Source organism: Labeo rohita, chromosome 2 (assembly GCF_022985175.1).
Source record: "Labeo rohita strain BAU-BD-2019 chromosome 2, IGBB_LRoh.1.0, whole genome shotgun sequence".
Taxonomy (NCBI): Eukaryota; Metazoa; Chordata; class Actinopteri; order Cypriniformes; family Cyprinidae; genus Labeo; species Labeo rohita.
The window spans coordinates 7,545,156-7,569,537 of NC_066870.1; the positions used below are offsets into that span (position 1 = coordinate 7,545,156).

The following is a 24,382-nucleotide window of genomic DNA, read 5'->3' on the forward strand; positions in this document are numbered from 1 at the left end:
TACACTCTTAGAAAAAAAAGGTACAAAAGCTGTCACTGGGGCAGTACATTTTCAGAAGTTACACTTTTGCATAGGTAATATGTACTAATATGTACACTTTACGTTCTAATATGTACTTTCAAGTATTAATATACACCCTTTAGGTGTAACTTTTGAAAAGATACCGCACCAGTGACAGCTTTTGTACCTTTTTTTCTTTCTTTCTGAGAGTATATAGCGCCTCAGATGGTGGCTGTGGTGTAGTGCATTGCGTGTACCAGTGGTGTGATTCGTGATTGACAAATGGGTGACGGGTTGGTTATTCTCTCTAATCAAATGAGCCTTATCAGTTTATAGCAACCCGACCTGACCCTGGTGAAGGGTCAGATTAATTATTTCAAATCACAGTTTGCATCTGCTATAAACTTTACAGCGTAAGACCATTTCAAATTAAGCCATACAATTGTAAAACGATGAACTGCTTTACAAAGCACGTTAATATTCACACAATAAACTCAGAACAGAAACTGAAAGTTCTTGTTTTCTTATCTTGATGTAAGCATCTACTATAATAAATAAATACCTGAAGCTTCTTATAAATAATCACTAAAGAATCACACAGCAGCTGGAGTAATTTCAGAGATTCGTATTAATTCAGTAAAAACTCTTATTTTTAATAATACATTTTTATTTGCAACATATTTTGTAAAACTTTGTAACAGATTGTTGCATCTTGATGCTGTTTTCTGTCTATTGCCTGCTTTGTGCTTTATAGAATAAACTTCTTCAGCAGACTTTAAAACCATAAGTTGCTGACAATAAATCTATCTAAAAATTAGAATAATTAAGATTTTTAATATTCTTAAAGAAGTCTCTTCTGCTCACCAAGGTTGCATTTTTTTTTTTTTAAATCAAAAATACAATAAAACAGTAATATTGTAAAATATTATTACAATTTAAAAAGCTGCTTTCTGATTTTTTTTAAATATATATTTTAAAATGTAATTCATTCCTGTGATGTAAAGCTATTCCACAATAAATAAATAAATAAGCACAACAACATTCAACATAATGTTTCTTGAGCAGCATATTAACATATTAGAATGATTTCTGAAGGATCATGTGAGACTAAATATAGCTTTGAAAAAACAAAACAAAACTGAAATATAGCTTTGCCACAGAAATAAATACAAATATATTCAAATAGAAAACAGTTTTAAAATGTAATAATATTTCACAATATTACTGTATTTTTTATAAATGTTGCATTGAAAAACATAAGATACTTCTTTCAAAAACATTCCAAAAATCTTAGGGTATTTATTCTGAATGCAGCTGTTTTCTTAATGGCTTTGGTTTTTGCTTAAAAGCAAATGTCAGTTTATATGTAACAGCCTATGGTCAACAAATAAAACACAAGGGAGCAGCTACTTAACAGTCAAAGTCATCCAGGATAATGAGTCTCAGCTCTGTGAGTGTGTGCATATGAGTGGTTTGTCTCATCTGTCGACTAATTATCTCTGTGCGCTGGTGGTGAATGAAATTTGACTGCAGACGGCATGGATCTTCTCCCTCCTCTGGCTCTCTTAATGGACTCAATAATGGGATGATATTCTTATCATTCTTGTCTCTGCTCATCTGGAACATCAGGTTAATGACTCTGATTGGGTCAGGCCACAGAGATTTACCAAATGGCCTTTGCAGAACTCACTCATACTGATAGATGTGAAAGGTTTTAGAGTTAGGATCTGGTTGCAGGATCACCATATTGGCAGCATCTTCAATTGGCTGCATACTGTTGGTGAAGTAAAATGACACTAGCTACTTGTGTGATATTGCTATATATGTCGAAGCAAATTTTTAAATAGACATTATCTTTATTAACAGACAGCATATCTGAAGTCTAAACAAGCACATTCTTACCTAAAACTTGCATTCTGTGACCCAAAAACATTATTATTTTTAAAATATAAAATTGCTGAGTGATAGAAATGGTGAAATATTATTAGAAGCCATGGGTATTAATTTTGTCTTGCCTGTATATGCTTTTTTTTTTTTTTTTTTTTTTTTTTTTTTAAAGTGCCAGTTGCTGAGTTTTATGAAGAAGATTTTTTTTGTTGACAAATGACAGGTGTTAATCTTAGTTTTCTTGTAAATTAACTTCAGCTTTTAACTTATAAAGTAATAGGGGGGACTGATTTCATATATTCACAAAAAATAAACTTGACACCAGTTGCAATTGTAAAATCTCTCAGAAAAATATAATTTTGAGAAAAAGTCCAGCATCATTTTGGTTGCAGACAGCACTTGGTATTTAAGAGTTTGATTTTCTTTTTTTTTTAATCTAATGCACTGAAATTCTGACATTCCCCACAATTTTTATGTGTGGCTTAAGTATCCAAATATTTTTAGAGGCACAGTGAAATATCAATTTATTCGTGACATAAAGTCAACAACTAGGCCCACCACTAGATGTCACCAGAGCACTGATATCTGGTTGAAGGTTCTTTATTTTGTAATGAGCAATTCATGGATTTGCTCCTAGCTTACCTCACTTATCATTATGTCTAAAGAAAATGACATTTTTTATATTTTACAGAATTTTAATAAGCAACATACTTTCATAAAATAATCTGATATAAGGTTAAACCGTGCAAAATTTCCAAAGCTATATTTGCATGATCTGCTCATTCAGTCTAGTCATATATTGTGAAAAATAATAAAACTAATTTCTACAAAATCCAAAAAAAAAAAAAAAAAAAAAAAAAATGTTTGCTAACGTAATCAGCGTTGTACTTTAATTAAATAATATGATGTAAGGAGCCACATTTATAAAGCTATTTGCATGTTCATTCAAAGTGAAGTCATAAACAGTGAAAAATAATAATACTACATTGTATAAAATTCCAAAATGTGTTCGCTTATGTGATTTTCGTAGCTTTTTGTTTGATTCCCCATGCATAAATAAAGGAAATTAATGTTTACGTCCTTACAGGAACTGGCTTTCAATCGCTTTACTCTCATCAATTGCAATTTCGCTTACGTGGGACTGTATGGAACTGTTTATTATGAGTAATGTGGGCGTTCAACTCAAATGATATTCTGACAGAGTGGTCAGCTGTACCAGCTCACCACCGTGAAATCATGAAATAGATTTTTCTTATAAGACGTCTTTAGCCTTTATACAGGTCAGGGTCCTGTTGGATACTCTACACCTGAGGATGCACTTACTCCTACATGTGGACGTGAAGAGCGAAGAGCTCTAGAGATCGGGGGAGGAGTTACAACACGATCACCTAGTAACCAGTAACGTAAAATGACCAGAAGGGTCGTAAATACGAAACCCGATCCGCGAAGTCGGATCTTTTGTGCAGCTGCTTCAACGCTCGCAGACTGAACTTGTCTCGAGATTGAGAAACCAGCTCTTGCGAATTTTAAAGGAATAAAGAAAAAGCAATAGCAGTGTGCACGCAACATACGGACAACGTGGGAAAGCATCGATGCGCGCCGTTGGTAGTAAGAGACAGGAGTTCATAAACAGACAACGGAAGCTTCCTCGAGCGACTGGAATAAACCCGGAATTTCACTCGTTTTTATTTGGTAGGTTGTGGGATTTGTATGTCATCATTTCATGTGATCACTTAAGTGTTTGCAGTGTTTTCTAACTTGCCATGAAATTTGAACGAACTCATGAACTTATGCATCGAGACGGCGAAAGTAACTCTGATTGCTCTTCTTTAGTAAAGCGAATGAATCGAGAAACTTTTTCTATTTTGGACTGGAGAAAATGTACCACAAATTGCACAAACAAGTTTATTATAATAATACTAATTATTATTATTATTTAAATGAACATTCTGATATATCGTGTTATTCTTATAGACCTCCAGCGGTGAAAATGATTAACGTTAGATAAACATAATTTTCGTGAACTGGTGTTGTGATTGTGTACCATAAGTACATCACATACACACGTTTATTGTTTATATAACAATTGCGCAAACAAAGAAAGTTCCTGAGTGTGTTACGTGTTTACCTGCTGTTCTGTTCTGTCTTGTCCGCAGTGATGTCTTCAGAGACTTCACGCGATTAAAACGTGCGCGTTCGTGATAGACGTGGCGAGTTGATTGTTGGTTTCAGCGGTCAGAGTTTGAGCGGTCAAGGTGGTCATATAGTTAAAGCACAAAGTATAAAGATTCAAATATGTCAAATATAACTATAATTCATTTGTAATGAAAACTTAAACCGGTTATGCTCTTTGTACATTGCGTTCAGACGTCTCAAGTAAGTACCATGGCAATATTTACAAAGTTAATAACTGAGGTAACTTAAAAGTTGCACAGCACGAAAATACGTGGGTGGTTAAAGCGCAGCTTTCAAACAAAGCTCAAGTTTCGCGGTCTGATAAGTTCTGAGTAATAATATGACCAAACAGTCATTACGGAAGTGGGTGACACATCAGATGAGTGATTCACTTTTTTTTTTCCTGTATTTTTAGGAAAGAGTTGAGGTAAAGAGATACTTCACCTAAAAATAAAAATATTCTACTAACCTCAATGTTGTTTTAAACCTGTATGACTCTCTTTCATCTTTAGAACAAAGAATGAGATGTTTATGTTTTTTGAGTTATAGTAATTAGTAATTTATAGTATTATGTTTCATAAGTGAATGGGGGAGGAATCTTTTGGATAAATAAATTAAAGTAATTGACCACATTCATTATGCTACTGTGTTGTTTTGTTCTTTTTGGCTTTATAGCCCTTGGTGGACCCTGTCCATTTTCGTTGTATGGAGGTGAGCAGTATTATTATTTGTCACAACTTTTTTTGTGTAAGACAGATAGTGTATACAGTTTGAGTTTGGAGTGACACGTGGCTTTCTAAATGTGACCCTGAACCACAAAACCACAAAACCAGACATAAGGGTCAGTTTTTGTTTTTTTTTTAAATTGAGATTTATACATCTGGAAGCTGAATAAATAAGCTTTTCATCAGTGTATGGTTTGTTAGGATAGGACAATACTTTTTGAAATTAGGGAATCTAAGGGTGCAAAAAATCAAAATATTGAGAAAATCGCCTTTAAAGTTGTCCAAATGAAGGTCTTAGCAATGCATATTACAAATCAAAAATTAAGTTTTGATATATTTATGGTAGGAGATTTACGAAATATCTTCATGGAACATGATCTTTACTTAATATCCTAATAGCTTTGATAATTTTGACCCATACAATGTATTGTTGGCTGTTGCTATACCTGTGTGACTGGTTTTGTGGTCCAGGGTGACAAATGATGACTTTCATTTTTATGGTGAACTGTCCCTTTAAGGGTGGTTCATGTAGGTCACCCACTTGCTTTCACACAGTGCAGTCATCAATCATAAGAGTGTAAAGTGCAAGCTGACATCTGCCCCCCTCACATTTGCGGTTGGTTCCTGTTCTGTATGGCTTCTTACACGCACAGCATGGTTAATTTATAGCTCTTTAACTGGTTGGGTTAGGGACTGTTGTACTCGCAGCATAACGGCACAACCACGTTGTGTGATCAAACATTATTGACTCGAACAGTCAATAACTGTGACAACTGTGGTTTTTCATTCTCAGTACCACAGAGAAGTGTAACTGAAAGCAGCATGTACAACAGTGAATGGCCCAGCACACATAATTTAAGCGTTTATAGAGAAGAGAGCTGCTCTTCTTTCATTTACACTTACTTGCGTCTTCCGATCAAGTCTGTTTTGGGAATTTGAATTAGTCAGTGTTGACTTATTTTAACACTGAAGTGTATGTGATGCTAAAGAGATACTTTTGACACAAGTATAAAGCATTGGCTCTTGCCTTTTCTTATGACTTTTTGAAGTTCTGCAGATGGAAGTTTGCCAAAATTTGATGAGGGAGTAGAAAAAAGTTTGCATAGTGTGACGGAGCTCATTGGAATTCTCAAACATCATTGTTTAAATTCATTTGTGAGAGTAAATGTTGAACATTTCAACTAGAAACTGGATTTGGTTCACTGTGATGGAGCCCAGGTTTTTTGTGGAGCTTTGAAACTGGTGTTGATGAATCATCTTGAAAGCCATTACCATCTGCCAGACGTTTTCCAGGTCTGTTTACCCCTCGTTCATATGCCTTATCCCTTCAGAAGTTTTACGCTCTACACAAAGTCTTAAAAGTTGTGAGCAGCGAGAGCTTTGTGTCTTTTTCTGTATGGAAAACATGTCCGGTGAGAAGGCTGTTTAGTTATCTGAGCTCTCTCTCCGTGATGAGGTGTGGTTTTTATTGGACCTTTTCCCCTGCTCGTAAAGTGCTGAGGGAGAGGCAGAAAATGAGTACAGCTTTACTCACATCAGCCTCAAAGAACCCCATGAAAAGCCATCAGCATACGTGTTCCAGACGTTTTCATGCTAATAATTTGGCTGCATGGTTGTGAAATGGTATCAATTTCCACTACTACTGCTTTTTTTTATGCTACTTTCAAAACCACATTTTTTTAATTTGCTGCATGCAAATCGATGTATGTGTCAGACATATCTCTTTGGTTGTCGGTTTGTGTCTCACAGATTTTTTTTGTACATACTCATTATTAAAAAGTACAAAACATAATGTCTTGTCATTATGTGATGAAAGTTCCTGCAGATTACAGTAATTATTTTAATTAGCTAAGCTGCCACAAGCATTGTGATCTGTGAAGCATTAAATATGCAAGTCCAGTTATGTCAAAATAATCATAAAATAAAATAAAATAAAATAAAATAAAATAAAATAAAATAAAATAAAATAAAATAAAATAAAACAATTAGTATTTATTAAACTTATAAAGAAGAAAATGTTTGTGGGTATTTTCTGTACAGCGTTTAAAGTCTTAATTTGCTCTTCCAAATTAAAGGGATAGTTCACCCAAAAATTTTAATTCTGTAATCATTTACTTCTCAAGTTGTTTCAAACCTGTATGAGTTTTGTTCTTCTGCTGAACATAAATGAAGATATTTTGAAAAATGTTGGTAACCAAACAGACGGTACCCATTGACTTCCATATGGGGAAAATATAAGGTAAAATATAAGGCTACTGTCACTATCCCTGTATGTCCTTAAAAAGTCTGAAATTAGAGCAGAAAGTCTAAAGAAATTCTAAAAGTCAAGGCTAAAGTTAAATGTTACATATATTGTAAAAAAATAAATAAATAATAAAAATAAAACAGGTAAACTCTTTTTGTTTTCCAATACAAATATCTAAATATCCTTACATCACATACATATACTTGAGAAGATGCACATGTAAAATGAAATCTTACATTTGCACTGGAAAACGAGAAAAAAAAAAAAAAGAGGAAGGCCATGGCTTGTTTGCAGTGTGAAGTACAAGAAAAGTTGTTTTCGTATTCTAGTGGTTTACTTGCAAACCTGACACTGTCGTGCTGCCATTTGAATTAGTTTTTTTCCCCCTACCTACTTTTCATAACATGAATATTGACTGTTTGACAGCCAAAACTGTTGGGTTGCCAATGTTCTTCAAAATAACTTCTTTTTTGCTCCAAGTTAGAATGCTAATTTAAACAGTCAAAGTGAAAATAAGTAAAAGTAAAAATGAGTTTCCCCCCTTACTTTCTTTTCACCTATTATTGTCTTATCAGGCTTTTCAGATAAACAAGACCTACATGACAAGTAAAAACAAAACAAACTGCGGTTGAGTGCATTAAATACTGATCTCTTCCTGTGGGTTCCTCTTTACCGGAATGAGCTGCAAAGTGGACCAAGCTTTATGCCGATATAATCAAAGTCTGACTACTTAAGACTACCGATACAATGTGCCAAACAGTGTTTAACATGTACAAACACACTTTGATATGAATAGATATGAAAGACTGTGTACAAAAGTTTTTACTATTATTAAAATAGCTTTACCCTTCTCTACCCAGTATTTAGTCAAATACTACATTCAAAGTATGCAGGCAGCTTTTTTTGAGTTCAAGTTAGTGATGTAATCACTGAGTCATATCTAGTTTGACTCGGACACATTTGACTAGCCTGATCATGTCTGGGTTATCTGCTGCACATGCAACTTAATTATGTACTACTATTCTCTCATTCCCCAATCCCCTTGCTTGCTTGTTTAAGTTTACAGTATTCTTCTTGATATATGTTATGTATGTGTATATGTATGTATGTGTGTGTGTGTGTGTGTGTGTGTGTGTGTGTGTATATATATATATATATATATATATATATATTATAATAATTACATTAAATAAATTTCTTTATGTGATCATTACAGGCAGTCTGTTTCACACTGAGTGACTGTAATTGTAACAGAGTTATCTTTTTTATTTATTAATTATGTTATTGAATTCTGAAATATTTTATTATGTGTAGTATTATATTTTCACATTATTGTCAATCATAGCTGAATATATATAAAAAAATCATTCAAATTCATTTAGCTGAATTCATTAAAAAGGTCGGTGACACTAAGTGCACTCCCTTGTATACTAAGCTGTAATTTTATTGGTATGTGCTGTATCTTTTATGAGTTTTAAGATGAGGAACAAAACCATGCCTAATTTTTTATAGGGGCCTTAAGCCACATTTACGTTCTGGAAAGATTCTTCTCTTAGAGCAACAGTCTCTGCTTTACATTAATGAAATTTTACAGCCTCTTATCAGCTCTTGTTACTTACATACTTTTGCATGATAAATGTTTGTGTGAACGATACTAACTGAACAGTTTTGAATAGATTTTAAAATGCTGCTTCATATGATCACCTTTCTATGTAATTCTGTCTTTGTCTAAGCCTTCTGCTGAAGCTAAATGCTTTGAAATATACATCACTGAATTTGAAGCATTAATAAGTCACATTAAACAGTGCTATAGAGTGAGCATTGACATTTAAATATTTTAACATCTCCCACTTCCTGTTGCCGTCCCCCCACAAGGCTGGGGTTTGACTGTTTTGCTAGCGCATATACAAACTGACATAATACTAACATGAAGATTGATTGTTCAGCTTTTTTCCCCATTAAACCTTTTATTTTTTTAAATCTTGAAACAATCTGTTCTCTTAAAGTGATAGTTCAGTGAAAAATTGTATTCATTTACTCACCATCATGTTGTTCCAAACCTTTTTTTTCTTCTTCTGTGGAACACAAAAGAAGGTATTTTTGAAGAATATCCATGTTTTTTTTTCCATACAGTGAAAACCAGTGGCAGCTAAAACTGTTGGCTTGCCAGTCTTCAAAATGTCTTCTTTTTTGTTCCAAAGTTGAATGAAAGTAATACAGGTTTGATAATGAGGGTGATTAAATGTTGACAGGATTTAAAAATGTTTTAGGTACACCATGCAGATGTATGGTTTTATTGACCAGATTTCATTTATCTGTTTCAGATAGAGGGATTCCTGATGTAGCATCTTAACTCAACGTAAAACCAGAAAGCCCTTCTGTAAAACATGGTGAAAGAGGCTCTTGAAACCGATGATCTTACCAGGCAACACTGCTGCCACTTTGGAGCACTCTAACTAACGTGAATGTGATGGGGATAATGATATTACACATAGCAATGATGGAACAGCCGCATTGACAAAGATTAACTGCACTCACTCTCAGTGCGCTGCTGCCAATCAGCATGCTGCGGATACTGTCGCTCAAATTTGGCCGCGTCTACCGATGCGGCAAGTTCCTCTTCATCGTAGCTCTTTTTGTTATCCTGCTGATGAACACTCACAACCTGTTCGCCTCTTTCCAGAGGAACGAGCTCACCGACAGGCGATTCATCGGCCTCAACAAGTGTCCGGCCTGCTTTGGCACTAGCTGGTGCCGCAAGTTCATGAACAGCCAGGTGACCTTTGAGATGTGGGGTCGCCTGCGCTTCCTAGACTTTTTCAACGTAAAAAACGTTTATTTCGCTCAATACGGAGAACCCAGGGAGGGAACACGCAGGGTCGTGCTCAAACGCCTGGGCTCCAACCAAGAGCTCGCAGAGATCGATCAGAAGATCTGCAAACGTGCCACTGGAAGACCTCGCTGTGATCTCATTCAGGGTATGTACAAAACGGAGTTCGCCCGACTTAACGGGGACGTAAGGCTGCTGACCCCAGAGGTGGTTGAGGGATGGTCGGATCTGGTGCACTGCCCCTCGCAGAGGCTTCTGGACCGCGTGGTCAGGAGGTACGCGGAGACCAAGGACTCTGGAAGCTTCCTGCTGAAGAACCTCAAGGACACGGAACGAATGCAGCTGCTGATGACGCTGGCGTTCAACCCTGAGCCGCTTGTGCTGCAGGTAATCACGCACTAGCCGATAAAACATCTTCTTTAAATGCATTTTCAAGTTGCTGAATCTTTCTTTTGATGCTGAAGCACTGTGTCTGATGCCCGCTTGGAAGTTAAGGGGATTAACGGTGCATCTTTGCATATTTTAAAGTTCTGCACAAGGCTGTGTAAATAATAGATACTTTGTGTCTGTCGGTGGTCACTTAGAGATTTCTCTGCTTTGGGCAACAGCGTGCTTGTTCTGAAGAATTCCTTCAGACATAAATCATGGGCATTTGGTGTTCCATAAGCAAATTCTGGGAAGTTTATAAACACAGAGGTGGTATATTGTTCTCTATTTTTTTTTTTTTTTTTTTTTTTTTTTTTTAAAGTAAAACGTGTTTTTAGTATGACAAACATTTTCAGCTTAAGGATACAGAATATTGATTTTAAAAAATGGGATGGATTGTCAACAGCGATTATTAGATGAATTTTTTTTTTTTGTACTGGTACCTTGGCTGGTTTAGGCCTGCCATGGACAACAGACTCTTGAATCTTTTCATATTCTGCAAATTGGCTGAGGTGGTTAGGTCACAGCAGTGACAGAAATGAACTTTTCCTATACAGGAATTATATTTGCCCCATTAATTATATTTTCCAGTGGTTTTTTACCTTTATAATGGATTTTTTTTTTTTTTTAAATAACTTTATTATGTAATCTTACGTCAAATTCGTTTTGTACATTTTTAGTAGGGCTGGACGATAATGGTTAAACTGATAATCACAATTATTATGATCACAATTATAATCACGATTATTAATAATGAGTATTCTATCAGGGTAAATAACATTTCATGTGTCCTTTAACCAACCTCCACTGACTACATATACAATGACTTCATTTAACTAACTATGATAATACAAAACTCATGGTTTTGGTTAGTGTTTTGAAATCTGTATTTGCATTAGATTTGTGACAATTTACATATATAACTGAAAATAATTCCAATTTATGTACATTTTTCCCCATTGTATTGCCACAGGTAGCAAAAGCACATTTATTCCTCAAACAATGGTCTATTATTGAAACTCTGTGAAAGTTTGATCAGGGCAGATTTTGGTACACAAGCAGCACAAATGTCTTGTGAAAAAACACACATTGGCTGTATGACATTTTCATGTAAGCAGAATATCGCTGTAGAGAGATCGCTAAATGGCACGTTTTCATATCATCAGCGCTTGTTCTGCCATCGGTCAGTGCGTGCATAGGGTTGCCAGATTGCACAGATTAAGTAAAACACCAGAAAGTGTATCCTTAACCAAGAAAAGCTTTGTTTTGAGGACTTAATCTTCACATCTGGCAACCACAAGCATGAATGCTAGCGAAGGCTTGTTAGCAATGCAAGATAAAGCAAATGCCAAATTAATAACACATTTTCAGGATAAATAACGAGCCAGCCAATATTGTGACAGTTGTTTTTAATTAATCGAGAAAGGTGGATATCAAGATTAAAATGTGTGCAGCCCTAATTTGTAGTGCTGTCAAACGATTAATCACAATTAATCACATCCAAAATAAGCTTTTGTTTACATGATATACATGCGTATACTGTGTATAATTATTATGTATATATAAATACATGCACATACAGTATATATTTGGAATATATTTACATGTATTTACACGTACATTTATGTATTCATCGAATTAATAATATAAATAAATATTTTTATATATTAACATTTTACACATAACATAACAAACGGTTTAGTGCAGCTCAGAAGTGAATTGAATGCATTTACAATTGCATAGATGTAAATGTAACTCAAATTGTTAACTTATTCTTTATTAAACTTTTTTAAATCGTTGTGAGATTTGTAACCGTGTTGAGTTTTGGGGAAACTAGCACTCTTGCTATAACGATGTAATTTGATGTAAATCTAAGACAAAACTCAAGGGGAGGAAAATCAAAATGTGACCCAAATGGTTATCAGTATTATCATGGTATTGTTAAAATGTGCTGGAAGTGTTCAAGTAGTACAAGTATTGGAAGTACTGAACGGCACACTGAAATCATTCACCAAGTTTTATGTCAAAAACAGTGAAAATTACATTCTCAAAAATGTCAGCTTGCACATTGCTAAAACAATGATTGCAATATTATCGTTGACAGTACATACTGCTCACCCCTATTTCCAGTGTTTTTTTTTTCCCCCCATTCACACCAATGAGAGTCCTTGACAGCTCTCTTTTTTGCACCCCTCGGTCCGGCATCGATTTTTAGACCCAGCTAATCTATTCCAATTTCTTTTGCGATTGACCCAGCTTGTCGAAGGCCTGGGCAAACAAAAGGACATCTCTGTGTGAGCAGCCAATATCCGTTCTCACCTCCCATCATTCACTCCATCTGCCACACCTCAAGCATTCTAGGTGATAAAGGCAATCTGATCTCTCTCCGGAGAGCGAGCCGCTCGATTTGATTAGCAACATACAGTTTAGCCTCCTTTTGCCCTGCAACCTCTGCAGCGGTTCGGTCAACATAATGAAATGTCATTAGTTTGCTGTGGATGCGGCTAATGAATTGGCTCCTAATCCATAGATGCGATTAAGCGTGATCTTCACCAGCGCTTGCTGTTTCTTCCCCTGCTGAAAACATGATGTTAAAGCTAACAGATGCTTGTCCCCTCAGAATGCTCTAAATGATTCATCCCACTTCCTGAAGCTAAGAAAAGCTGCTTTTTCTAGTTTGCCAGAAGCTGTAGCAACCTTTTGCAGTTTTATAAGGCAGGCAAAATCTGCTTTCCAATTTTGTGACTGTGTTGGAAACCTGAGGCAGCTGCCTTGCTGTCAGTCAACGTGTATGGAGGTGCCTCGTGATGTGACGTTTAATAAGGCTGCGCAAAATGGAAGAAAAATGTATTAACTTTCGTTTACATTACATTTCACTTTCATAACTTTTCATTTATTTCATTGACATGACAACAGTATTTTGGGGGCCTGAAAACGGTTTCAAAGTGCACATTTTTTAAATCGGTAACAGTATTGTCTCCATGTGAACTACAAAAACCTGAATTTGTGAAAACGTTGAAATCGTGTGAATGTGTATTATGCTTTCTACTCGACAAACATAATACAGCTATTAGTTGTTTTCACAAATCCGTGTAAACCGGAATCGGTTTGACGTTGCTTTTCTGTTTTTCTATTTGGATAAAAAATAAGCTGTATTTGTTTTAAAAAGTTTGTTTTGCGTCCTGGGGGCAGGGTTAAAATAATGTTTATAAACCATATATAATTAGTTAAGTTGTTTAAACAATTAGAAACAAAATGGCTTCAAGTATACGTAGTTTAATACAAAGCACAGAAAACCAATCACAAAGAGTAACGTTAATTTTTCATTTTAAAAACATGAGGTGCAGTAGAATGGAGAGAGACCCGTCTCGCCATAAAGTTTTGAGATGTTTTTTTAACGTTGAACTTACAATAATTTTAAATGGCTTTCTAAACATCCGACTTTCTTGCGCGAGACTCGAGTGCACTTTACAGTTCATAAGACTAAATAAATAAATAAATAAATCATAAGACTAAAATTACTTTAAATGTTTAAAATTCTACACACCGCACGTTCATTGTCCAATTACAAATATTTTAGCAAAATGTATATTTTAGTCAGACTTATTGAAATCCGATTCAGTGTTCACTGGCAGCAGAATGGAAATATTTCCATGACTTAGTAACATTGACAGATGGAGAATATACCTGTCGAATATAAAATAAAATATATTGAAAATGTTGATATATTGTATATACCGCCAAGCCCTACATTGTTGTCATATAAACACATGAATTTCATATTGACTTCAAATATACATTAAAAAAAAAATAAAAAAATACATGCCCTGTCTGTTCTTTACTGATTGCATCACCATAAACATTCTGATAAACACTGAAATATTTACATTATTGCCAAGTCTTGCAAATGCATGCTGCAATATGCATGTTTCCGATATACGGTAATTTCGATACACCATGCATCCCTAAAGTTTGACTGCAGTTCCAGTATTTACTTATTTTATGTCATACATATGTTTTAGGGATGCAGTGAAATGAAAATTCTGGTAGGAAACTGAAAATTCTGGATGCACTTGGCCAAAAACAGAAATGCTTTTTAAAAAGTGTTTTTTTATTTTATTAAATAATATAAAATTAATGTTTAAGACTTTTTAACTTATTTAACTTAGTAATTTTAATGATACTGAATTGAAACACAAACACTATAAATTATAACAATAAAATTGGATGGAAAATATATTCATATTAAATATCATTATAAGACCCTGGACCAAAAATCAGTCATAAGTTTTTCAGTTTTTTTTTAAATTTTAAATTTTTCTTTTATGCCAAAAATAATTAGGATATTAAGTAAAGATCATGTTCCTTGAAATATTTGGCCTTTTCTGTAAATGTATCAAAACTTAAATATGTTGGTTAGTAATATGCATTGCTAAGAACTTCATTTGAACAACTTTAATGATGATTTTTCTCAAGATATTGATTTATTTTTTTATTTGTTTTGGCACACTCAGATTCCAGATTTGTAAATAGTTGTATCCCAGCCAAATATTGTCTTATCCTAACAAACCATACATCAATGGAAAGTTTATTTATTCAGATTTCAGATTTTGTATAAATCTCATGGTCCTTGGTCACATATGCTATTTTTATTCAGTTCTATGCAACAGAATCAAATTTAACTTTTTTTTTTAATGTATTTATTTTTTTTAATTATCCAAATAATGTATAGTCTTAACCTATTATTATCTGAGCATGTGAGTAGAGCGTGGCGTCATTTTACCAGCATTACCCAGTACAGCTGTACTTCACAATGTTACAGCACAGTAGCACTATTGAATACAGGAACAAGCATAACACAGAGATTTCCTGACGGCGCGTTATATGAGCAGATTTACTTTTCCGGTGAGCATGGGTGGTACATTAGGAACTCACATTTACTAGATTTCACCAATGGTTGATCTGCATACACAGGATTATAGGCATTGTAGACAACAAAAGATGCATCTAATCTGCATTCAGAGACATAAGGCAACTTCATAGACAGGTTTCTAAACCAACGTTGCATTTGGACATGATTTGTTGGCTTCCTTCCTGTGTATTCTGCTTACAAAGGTGTTTTTTTTTTTTTTTTTTTTTTTTTTTTTTGGCCGTAAAGGATCGTTACACAGTAGTGGATATAAGGATTTCTGTATGTAGGAAAGCCGAATTTAGATTCTGTCATAAGGCTGGTTTCCGTTTGCCCTCCAGGATGGATCTGGAGTTACTCAAGTTTAGATTTTTGTGGTCTGTGTATTTTTAGGTTTGAAATAAAAAAAAAAAAAGGACTAATTTGTTGTGTTAGGAGTTGATGGTGTTGTGCTCAACGGGGAAAAGAGCCTATGGAGCCGGAGACAAGACAGACAGTGAGAGGATTACAAAATCAACCCTTCCTGTAGATGTTTTTTTTTTTTTTTTCTTAAGTTTTGTCCACTGGCATTTTTACTGCTATTTCTAGCCGTAAAGGTCAGAAACACAATTTGTTCCCCTTAGCCTGGTATTGTGTCAGATTGTTGTGAAATATGTGTCCTCTGGAAAAAAGCTGCTGCGCTTGACTTTGTGCTTGCATTACGCGTACCTCCTTCCTTCCATTGAGAACGGAGGCCCATCTGCTCGGCGAGGCTGAGAATAGCACAGGCAGAGCCCTGAGGGTCACGTCCATCATGGCATTAATCTTGCACACAGCCCAGTGTGCGCGGTGTGCGCCTCCTCTCCCTTCACCTGACAATGAGGTTATTATGAGGTTGCCATGCCCGAAGCACCTTTCTAAACAGTCCCAGAGCTGACAGGAGTCAACCGCTGTTTGTGTGTAAGGCTTTCACAAACAAGACTGAGCACGGCAAGGTTGTTATCAAGGACATGCCTATTATTTAGTGCTTGAACTCTCATCCCGTTGAAGAAATTTGTCCAGATAGCGCCTGCAGTACTCTAAACAGTGTGTTTGAAGACATTCCCGCAGTGAGTTTTAATCTAGGTTCCCTCAGGTTTTTAAAGTATAATGCCTTAATAAAATGTAAGGTCATAAAAAGTTATAATTACTGTTTTACATCTTAAATAGTACAAAAAATGACTTTTATTGTTTGCACACATCTTAAATTTGGCGGAAGAAAGGCAAAAGATTTTTAAGGAACATTAAAATCTCAGAATTAAAGGAATAGTTCATCCAAAAATTCTGTCATCATTTACTCTCCCTGTTGTTACAAATATGTATGAGTTACTGTTCTGCCGAATACAAGAGTATTTTGAAGATATATACTGCCGTTCAAAAGTTTTTTTTTTGAGGGAAAAAAAAAAAGTGTCTTATGCTTACCAAGGCTGCATGTATTTGATCAGAAAAATACAATAAGTACAATTACAATGTGAAGTATTACTTCAATAAAAAAATAACTGTTTTACTAAAATATTCCTGTGCTGGCAAAGCTGAAAATCATATTTTCAGCAGCAATAACTCCAGTCTCCAGTAACATATGATTCTTCTGTAATCGTTCTTATATGCTGATTTGGTGCTCAAAAAAACGCTTCTTGCTTCGAAAACATTGTACCGCTTAATATTATTATTTTGTGTAAAACACAATACATTTTGTTCAGGATTTTCTGATGAATAGAAAGTTCAAAGGAACAGCATTTATTTGAAATGGAAATCATTTGTAATGTCTTTACTGTCTCTTTTGATCAATTTAATGCTTCCTTGCTCAATAAAAGTATTAATTTCTTGCATAAATAAATACATTTATTCTGAAATGCTGGCAATCAAAATTGCAAAAAGAGCAGCTGGATTTGGCATTTCGATTAAACTATGTAAATATGAATAAAGACACCAAACAAATGTGCATTAAACATTAATTAATCCTACACATTCGCATTGACAGCTCTTTTAAAAATGACTTTTTCCAGTCTTAATTATAACTTGTGTTATTCTCAGAATAGGTTAGGTGTTTTTTTTTTTTTTTTTTGCTGACAGCTGCCTTCCTTCTGTATCCTGTCTTTTCTTCCTTAGTGACTGCAGCTGACAGGTATGTTGCATCATAGATTGTACTGGTGTGAACTTGCTTTTTGTTCACCTTAGTGTGAATTGTGTTAAGTAATAAAGTCTACAGGCAAGACATTCTGGAGATTTAAAAACAGAAATATGCTGCCTTTTTTTTTTAAATTTGTTAAAGTGCATATATATCTAAATGTGTTACTCGAGCTATAAAGTTGTCTGCATAGTCTTTTCAGCACTAGGCAAATGATTATACATTACCTTCCTGTGGATGCCTTTTTCTCAGTTTCTTTCTGTATTAAATGAAAGTTACAGAGTTTTGCACAATGCGTGTACTAGTCTTGTGATAATATGTATAATGATTGCGTCTTGTTTAGTAGTGGCTGGGAGAAAAAAATAAATAAATAAATAAAAAATAAAGAAATAAATTGCAGGCTAGTTTTAAACCACCATTACCCACATGAGCATCCGTATGCTGTATTATGGCTCCAACATCCCCATATTTTCAAAATAGCACTGCTGTATTCTTTTACAGTTTGTCACTTAGGGCACAGCCATCTGTGCAGAGTTGATATTCCCTCCTCACACTTCAGCACCAGTTTGACAGACTCTATAATTGCAGAGACTGTGAGCAAACTGTAGACTTGGGAGCTTCGCCACCCAAATGGAAGTTGCCGTTCTTTATTAGTTGTCAAGCAGATGTGTTTGTATTTAAAGAAACTTTAGTGCAAATATTACAGGAACAGTATTTCTGAAGCTACCAAGTCTCTTGGTGATTGGCAATCCCACAAACTCGCAGTTTCTGGAATTGGCCCTATCAAGGTTGGAACCAGGCTTTGGATTTCATGGCCAGATCTCATTAAGCTGCCACTACACTAACTAGGGTTGGATTGATACCAATGTTTTAGCATTGGAACAATGCCAGACCCTTGGTATCGATACTGATTCGGTACCTCGACATAACCAGATGGTCGACCATTGAATATATGACATGCAATCCTTGTGCAAACCTTTCTGAATCTTTTGCAGACCCTTCCATATGTGACCCTGGACCACAAAACCAGTCTTAAAGTCCACTTCCAGAACAACAATTTACAGATAATTGTCTCACCCCCTTGTCATCCAAGATGTCTTTCTTTTTTCAGTCGTAAAGAAATTGTTTTTTGAGGAAAACATTTCAGGATTTTTATCCATATAATGGACTGATCTGGTGCCCCGAGTTTGAACTTCCAAAATGTGGTTTAAATGCGGCTTCAAACGATCCCAAATGTAGTTGTAAACGACTCCAGCCGCATAAAAATAATACAATTTATATACTGTTTAATGTTACATGCTCGTCTTGTCTTGCTCTCCCTGAACTCGTCTTGTATTCTTGCTCAGCACAGTTAGGGTATGTCGAGAAACTCTGATCGCATTTTCTCCCTCAACTTCAAAATCGTCCTATATCACACAATTTCTTTACGACTGAAGAAAGAAAGACATGAACATCTTGGATGACAAGGTTGTGAGAACATTATCTCTAAATTTTTGTTCTGGAAGTGGACTTCTCCTTTAAGTAGCACAGGTATATTTGTAGCAGTAGCCCAAAGTACAGTGCATGGGTCAAAATGATAGATTTTTCTGTTATGCCAAAAATTATTAGGATAGTAATTAAAGGTCATGTTCCGTGAAGATCGTTTGTACATTTCCTACCGTAAATATATCACAACTTAATTCTTGATTAATAATATGCATTGCTAAGAACTTCATTTGGACAACTTTAACCCTTTTGAACACAGACATAAAAATCCAGACTTAATTGTATTTAATTCATGAATGAAAACGTTTGGTAATGATTTTAATGTACATTTTCTGTGGTAATGCAAAGTCTGATTTTAAAATGCGAAGGATGAATTTTGAGATTTTAAGTTTTGAACTGATATATAATTTCTTATGATTTCTAAAACGTGATGGGGAAAAAGGCAATGAAGAAAGTCTTTTGTGACAAAGGTCAGAATTCATGTTATGACGTAGATTTTTTTTTTTTTTTTCTTTTTTAAGCTGCACTCTTGACATATATTAATCTATTACTTTTCCTGCATAATTTGTAACACAAAAATATGGTAAAATATCTATTTAGGAGTCCTTTCCGACGATGTATAGTTTGTCGTGATTAGATTTATTTGTAATATGGTGAAGTAAACTTAGGTGTCCCACAGAGGGAATGATGACAGTTAAAGGGTTAAAGGCAATTTCTTACTATCTTGATTTGTTGCACCCTCAGATTGCAGATTTTGAAATAGTTGTATCTCGGCCAAATGTTTTCCTATCCTAACAAACCATACATCAATGGAAAGCTTATTTATTCAGCTTTAATAAACTGTTGCATAAATCATTTCGTGGTCCAGGGTCACATGGAAGTTGTAAAAACACTTAAAAAATAAATACATATACTACGGTTTAAGGATTATGGGATTTTTATTTCATTTTATATTTTATGTTTTTTATTTTATTTTATTCTATTTTATTTTATTTAAATTTTATTTTTATTTTTTTTACTGCTGTACCGCACAGCCCTAACCCATTAGCAGCTTAAATTTGAAGGGTATTTGTTAGATATAGATGACTAGCACCTGGCCGTCTGTCATTATGTGGTGTTGATGGTGCTTTTCTTAAAACAAACTTTTCACCTGCCTCCAACCGCCTATTTTGTGCGTCACACAGCCGTTTGGACATTGTTGGCTTTTATGAAAGGGTTGAGTGCAAACAAGTTTCTATTCTTGATGGGCTAGAATTTCCACTGGCTCGGAAAAACAAACAACTAACTACCCTGAAACGGTTCTCTCTGCACGCTCTTGCACGCGTTGCTTGTGTTCGTCACCGGTTCCGTGCATTACCAATCTTGACAACCCTTTGTGATGCAATTAGTCTGATTTTATTGCTTCTGAGAGCTGAGACTCCCCGAGACTTCAGGTGACAGTAGTTGACAGGCAATCACCTCTGATTTGATTTGCTCTTGAATGTGTTTGCAGCTTTTTCATTTTGTGAATTTTTCTTAAACTGTTTACAGCTGTGTTTGCTGATTCACATGCTGTAATAGCATTTTGTGAATTGAGGATCTCTTTGACCTCTTTTGGTAAAGAGCACTTCACCATTGCATAGAAATGATTCAAAATACTTTTGAAGGTTATGTACATTGTCATCTTCCAGAGTCCTTGACCAAAGTCACAGCTATCTAGGTAAGAATATAGTGTTAAGTGTTAGTCAGAGTCTCAATTATAGCAAGAACAGCACTTCAAATTGAAAAAAAAAAAAAAAGAGGAGGAAGAAAAAGCTTGCTTCCGGACCGTGTTAAGCAGCCAACTGCAGCTCAACAGGTCTGTAGTGTGGGGGTTCTGTTTTATTTCACTGAAAGTCTTGGATCTGTTTTATGTCAACACCTGGTTTCATTTAAATGCATTATAGTGTATAACTGTATATGGATTTGGTTTTCCTTCACATTTGGCAATGATGCAGATCTTTGGAAATTTGATAGCAGAGTGTAGCAGAACAGGACACAGTGTATTCGCACAGTGATGTTTGACAACATCAATGCAAGACGTAAGCAGAGAATGTTTAATACAAATAAAATAGGGCCTGACATGTACCTACACGGTTTCTGCAAAATAATCATGAACTGGCTGTGCGTGTTTCTCTGATAAAATAAGGCTGTAAAGTTTCCTAAAAGACAAGTGGCCTGTAAACATTATTATATGGAATATATACTGGAGTTGAAAAATGTTTTTGATTTATTTTTGTTTTGATTTATTATAGAATTTAGACAAATGTAGTCAATCAGTTCATTTAAAAAAGCAAAATAAAAATGTTAAACGTAAATGTGGAGTTCTCTCTATAATGTTTCTCTACAGTGTCTTTTTGGTAGGTTTAAAAAAAATAAGGAAAGGAAAAGAGTGGGATTTTTTTTTTTTGGTGGTCATCTATTATTTATAAAGTTCAACAACTGAATGTAGGGGCAACCACTTTCTGCACAGTCAAGCTTTTTTCCAGGAACAAAATCTCATTCTCACACAGGACGTGGCCTTCCACAGACATTTGACTCTTTCAGAGAATGAAACTTCATAATGACGTGTTCCCAGAGGTAAAAAAAAAAAAAAAAATCTAGAGGCACAATGTTCCCTTCTGTAATTGACTCATTTGTCACTGAGCGATTACTCTGTTAGTGCCTAATAATTACATTCAGTATTCAGTGTAATTCCTAAAACCAAACTCTTTAGTAAAACTAAATAATTATCAAGACTACCATTACAGTTATGCTGGTTAAAGCATTCCATTTACATGTATATCCCTGTTGCATTTTTGTCACTTTTGTTTGTTCAGGCACACAAAGTGCAAGAGAGTGCTGAAGAAATATCGCCAGACAGCCAAAAACCAAAAAGAAGATTAAGGAAAAAATCGAAAAGCATTATTCATTTCCAGCTATTTTGGATTCACTGTGTTGCGCCACTTACACTACCAGTCAAAAGTTAATTAAAAATAAAAGATTTTTAATGTTTTTTTTTTTTTTTTTTTTTTTTTTTTTTAAGAATTCTCTTCTAGTCACCAAGCCTGCATTTATTTGATCCAAAGTACAGCAAAACCAGTAAAATTCTGAAATAATTTTTTCACTATTTATTATAACTGTTTTCTATTTGAATATATTTTAAAATGTAATTCATTCCTGTGATTTCAAAGCTGAATTTTTGCTGCTCAAAAAAAACATGTATTATTATTTTTATGATGTTGAAAACAGCTGAGTAGATTTTTTTTTTTTTTTTTTTTTTTTTTTTTTTTTTTTTTTTTTCCCCCAGGTTTCTTTGGTGAAAAGAAAGTTCAGAAGAACAGCATTTATCTGAAATTGTAACATTATAAATGCTTTATCATCATCTTTTTATCAATTCAAAGCATCTTTGCTAAATACAATTATTAATTTCTATCCCCCCCCCACACACCCTTTAAAGCTTTTTTTTTTTCAGATTTCAGATAAATGCTGATCTTTGGAATCCTGGAAGAAATATACTCAAGTGTTAATAATAATAATAATAATAATAATAATAATAAAAGTTTCTTGAAAAGCAAATCAGCATATTAGAATGATTTTTGAAGAATCATGTGACACTGAAGACTGGAGTAATGATTCTGAAAATTTACCTTTGATCACAGAAATAAATTACGTTTTAAAATATATTCAAATAGAAAACAGTTATTTTAAATAGTAAAAATATTTCACAGTATGTGAAATATGGTGTAATAGCTGTGTTTTGGATCAAATAAATGTAGGCCTGTTAAGCAGAAGAGAATTCTTTAAAAAACATTCCAACTTTTACCTTTCCAAAACTTTTTTTTTTTTTGTGAATCCAATATATTATACACTAGAAGCAAGAAATGTGACAAACATAGAATACCTCTTTTCAAATTAACAAAGCGTAGTAAATAAAAATAGATTTATTTTGCAGGTGGACAGCTTTGTTTATATTAATAGGAGCATTTGTGGGATCCAGAGCTCATGTTGAATATTTTCTGAATAAACAGCATTAAATACTTTCAGAACCAGTTCTAAGTCTGTTTTGGATGTGTAGCTACACACACAAAAAAAAGTCAGATTCCTCACACAAAATAGCAGTTTTAATATAAATTTCATTAATTTCCATTAATGATTGTGATTAAAATGTTAAAGGAAATAATCAGCAATGTATCTTGTCAGTCACTACCATTATGAGTATTACAGCTGGTCAAAGCGAGAGAAAAATACAGATCTTGTTATGGATTTTTGTCTCTACTTAACTCACTTTTGACCCCTAAAAGACTCAAGGACAGGACGGGGGTGTAACAGATTAGACACATCACTGAAATGCCCCCTGCAGTTATCAGATTTACGACAACATTTAAGAGTGTAAGCCGGTAAAATGTTATATGACCGATTCGCATCGCCAGACGTCTATCAGAAACAATGCATGTCATGAAGAGCAGAAAACATCCCCTCCACAGCATGACTCAGAGCACAGAGGCCAGATGTTTGAGGCTCCCACTGGTTACCGAATGCTGTGTTTTGTCCTCTAAATTATTTGAATCTCTAGGATTAAAATTTAATGGTCACTTATCCATATTTAATGACTCGACTTGAAATGGGGCTATTGAATATCCAAAGCACTTAAGAAAAGTTTGCTACAGCTACTTTGTACCAAGCTAATGATTGTGCAGTTTATCTGTGTCTTAATGGGCATTTTTCGCTCCAAATTTGAGAGCACATAGTGTTTTTTTACTTGAGTGTGAGTGTGAATGGAGAACAACTCTCTCACCTTGACTCTCTCCTCATGTTTCATCTCTGCAGAGTTTTCCCTCCGATGAGGGCTGGCCGTTCGCCAAATACCTGGGGGCCTGCGGCCGGATGGTGGCGGTGAATTACGTGGGCGAGGAGCTCTGGAGCTTCTACAATGCACCCTGGGAGAAAAGAGTGGATCTGGCCAAGCAGCTGATGGACATCGCCGAGCAGCTGACCAACAACGACTTTGACTTTGCCCTTTACCTCCTAGACGTGAGCTTCGACAACTTTGCAGTTGGGCCTCGTGACGGAAAAGTCATCGTCGTCGATGCTGAAAATATCATAGTGGCGGACAAGAGATTGATTAAGCAAAGTAAGTAACGACTTCATTCCAGCACCTCCGTGCTCTTGCTTGAGCATTAATGAATTGCGCAGGAAGCTGTTATCCAGGTTAGACAGTGTGGGGCTTTTTTTTTTTTTTTTGTCTACTTTCATATGTTCTGACCCACTTTCAGTTTTCCCTCAGATGGGCTGGAGCACCTGTTTTTTAGGCCTGTTTGTTTCTGTGCTTTGCCTTCCCAGTCAAAATAAATGTTTTCCAGGACTTTCAGGAAGAATTATCACAGTCTCGCAGACCAGGTGGAAACCTGCATGGGCCTCCCACGCTCTCAGATTTGTAATTAAAGTCTCACTGCTGTTTCTTTTTTGGGACTTTATGAGCTCTACACATGAATAAAGCACAGACAGCATTTCTGTTCAGCCCAGGGTTAGAAATTAAAGGGACCATGGGCAGAAA

The 24,382-nt window shown here is 35.0% G+C and overlaps 1 protein-coding gene across 2 annotated transcripts in view; it reads left to right on the plus strand.

Moving 5' to 3' along the window:
• The first annotated feature begins 3,316 nt into the window (after positions 1–3,316).
• The window catches only part of dipk2aa (divergent protein kinase domain 2Aa), a 32,122-nt gene continuing 11,056 nt past the window's right edge, over positions 3,317–24,382 (plus strand). The window contains exons 1-3 of one of the 2 annotated variants that reach the window (XM_051095976.1): positions 3,317–3,579; positions 9,357–10,249; positions 23,656–23,959. In XM_051095976.1, coding sequence (XP_050951933.1) covers positions 9,596–10,249; positions 23,656–23,959 — 958 coding nt within the window. In that variant the 5' untranslated portion in view covers positions 3,317–3,579; positions 9,357–9,595. The remainder of the gene's footprint in view (positions 3,580–9,356; positions 10,250–23,655; positions 23,960–24,382) is intronic. The other variant, XM_051095985.1, reaches the window with a different exon arrangement.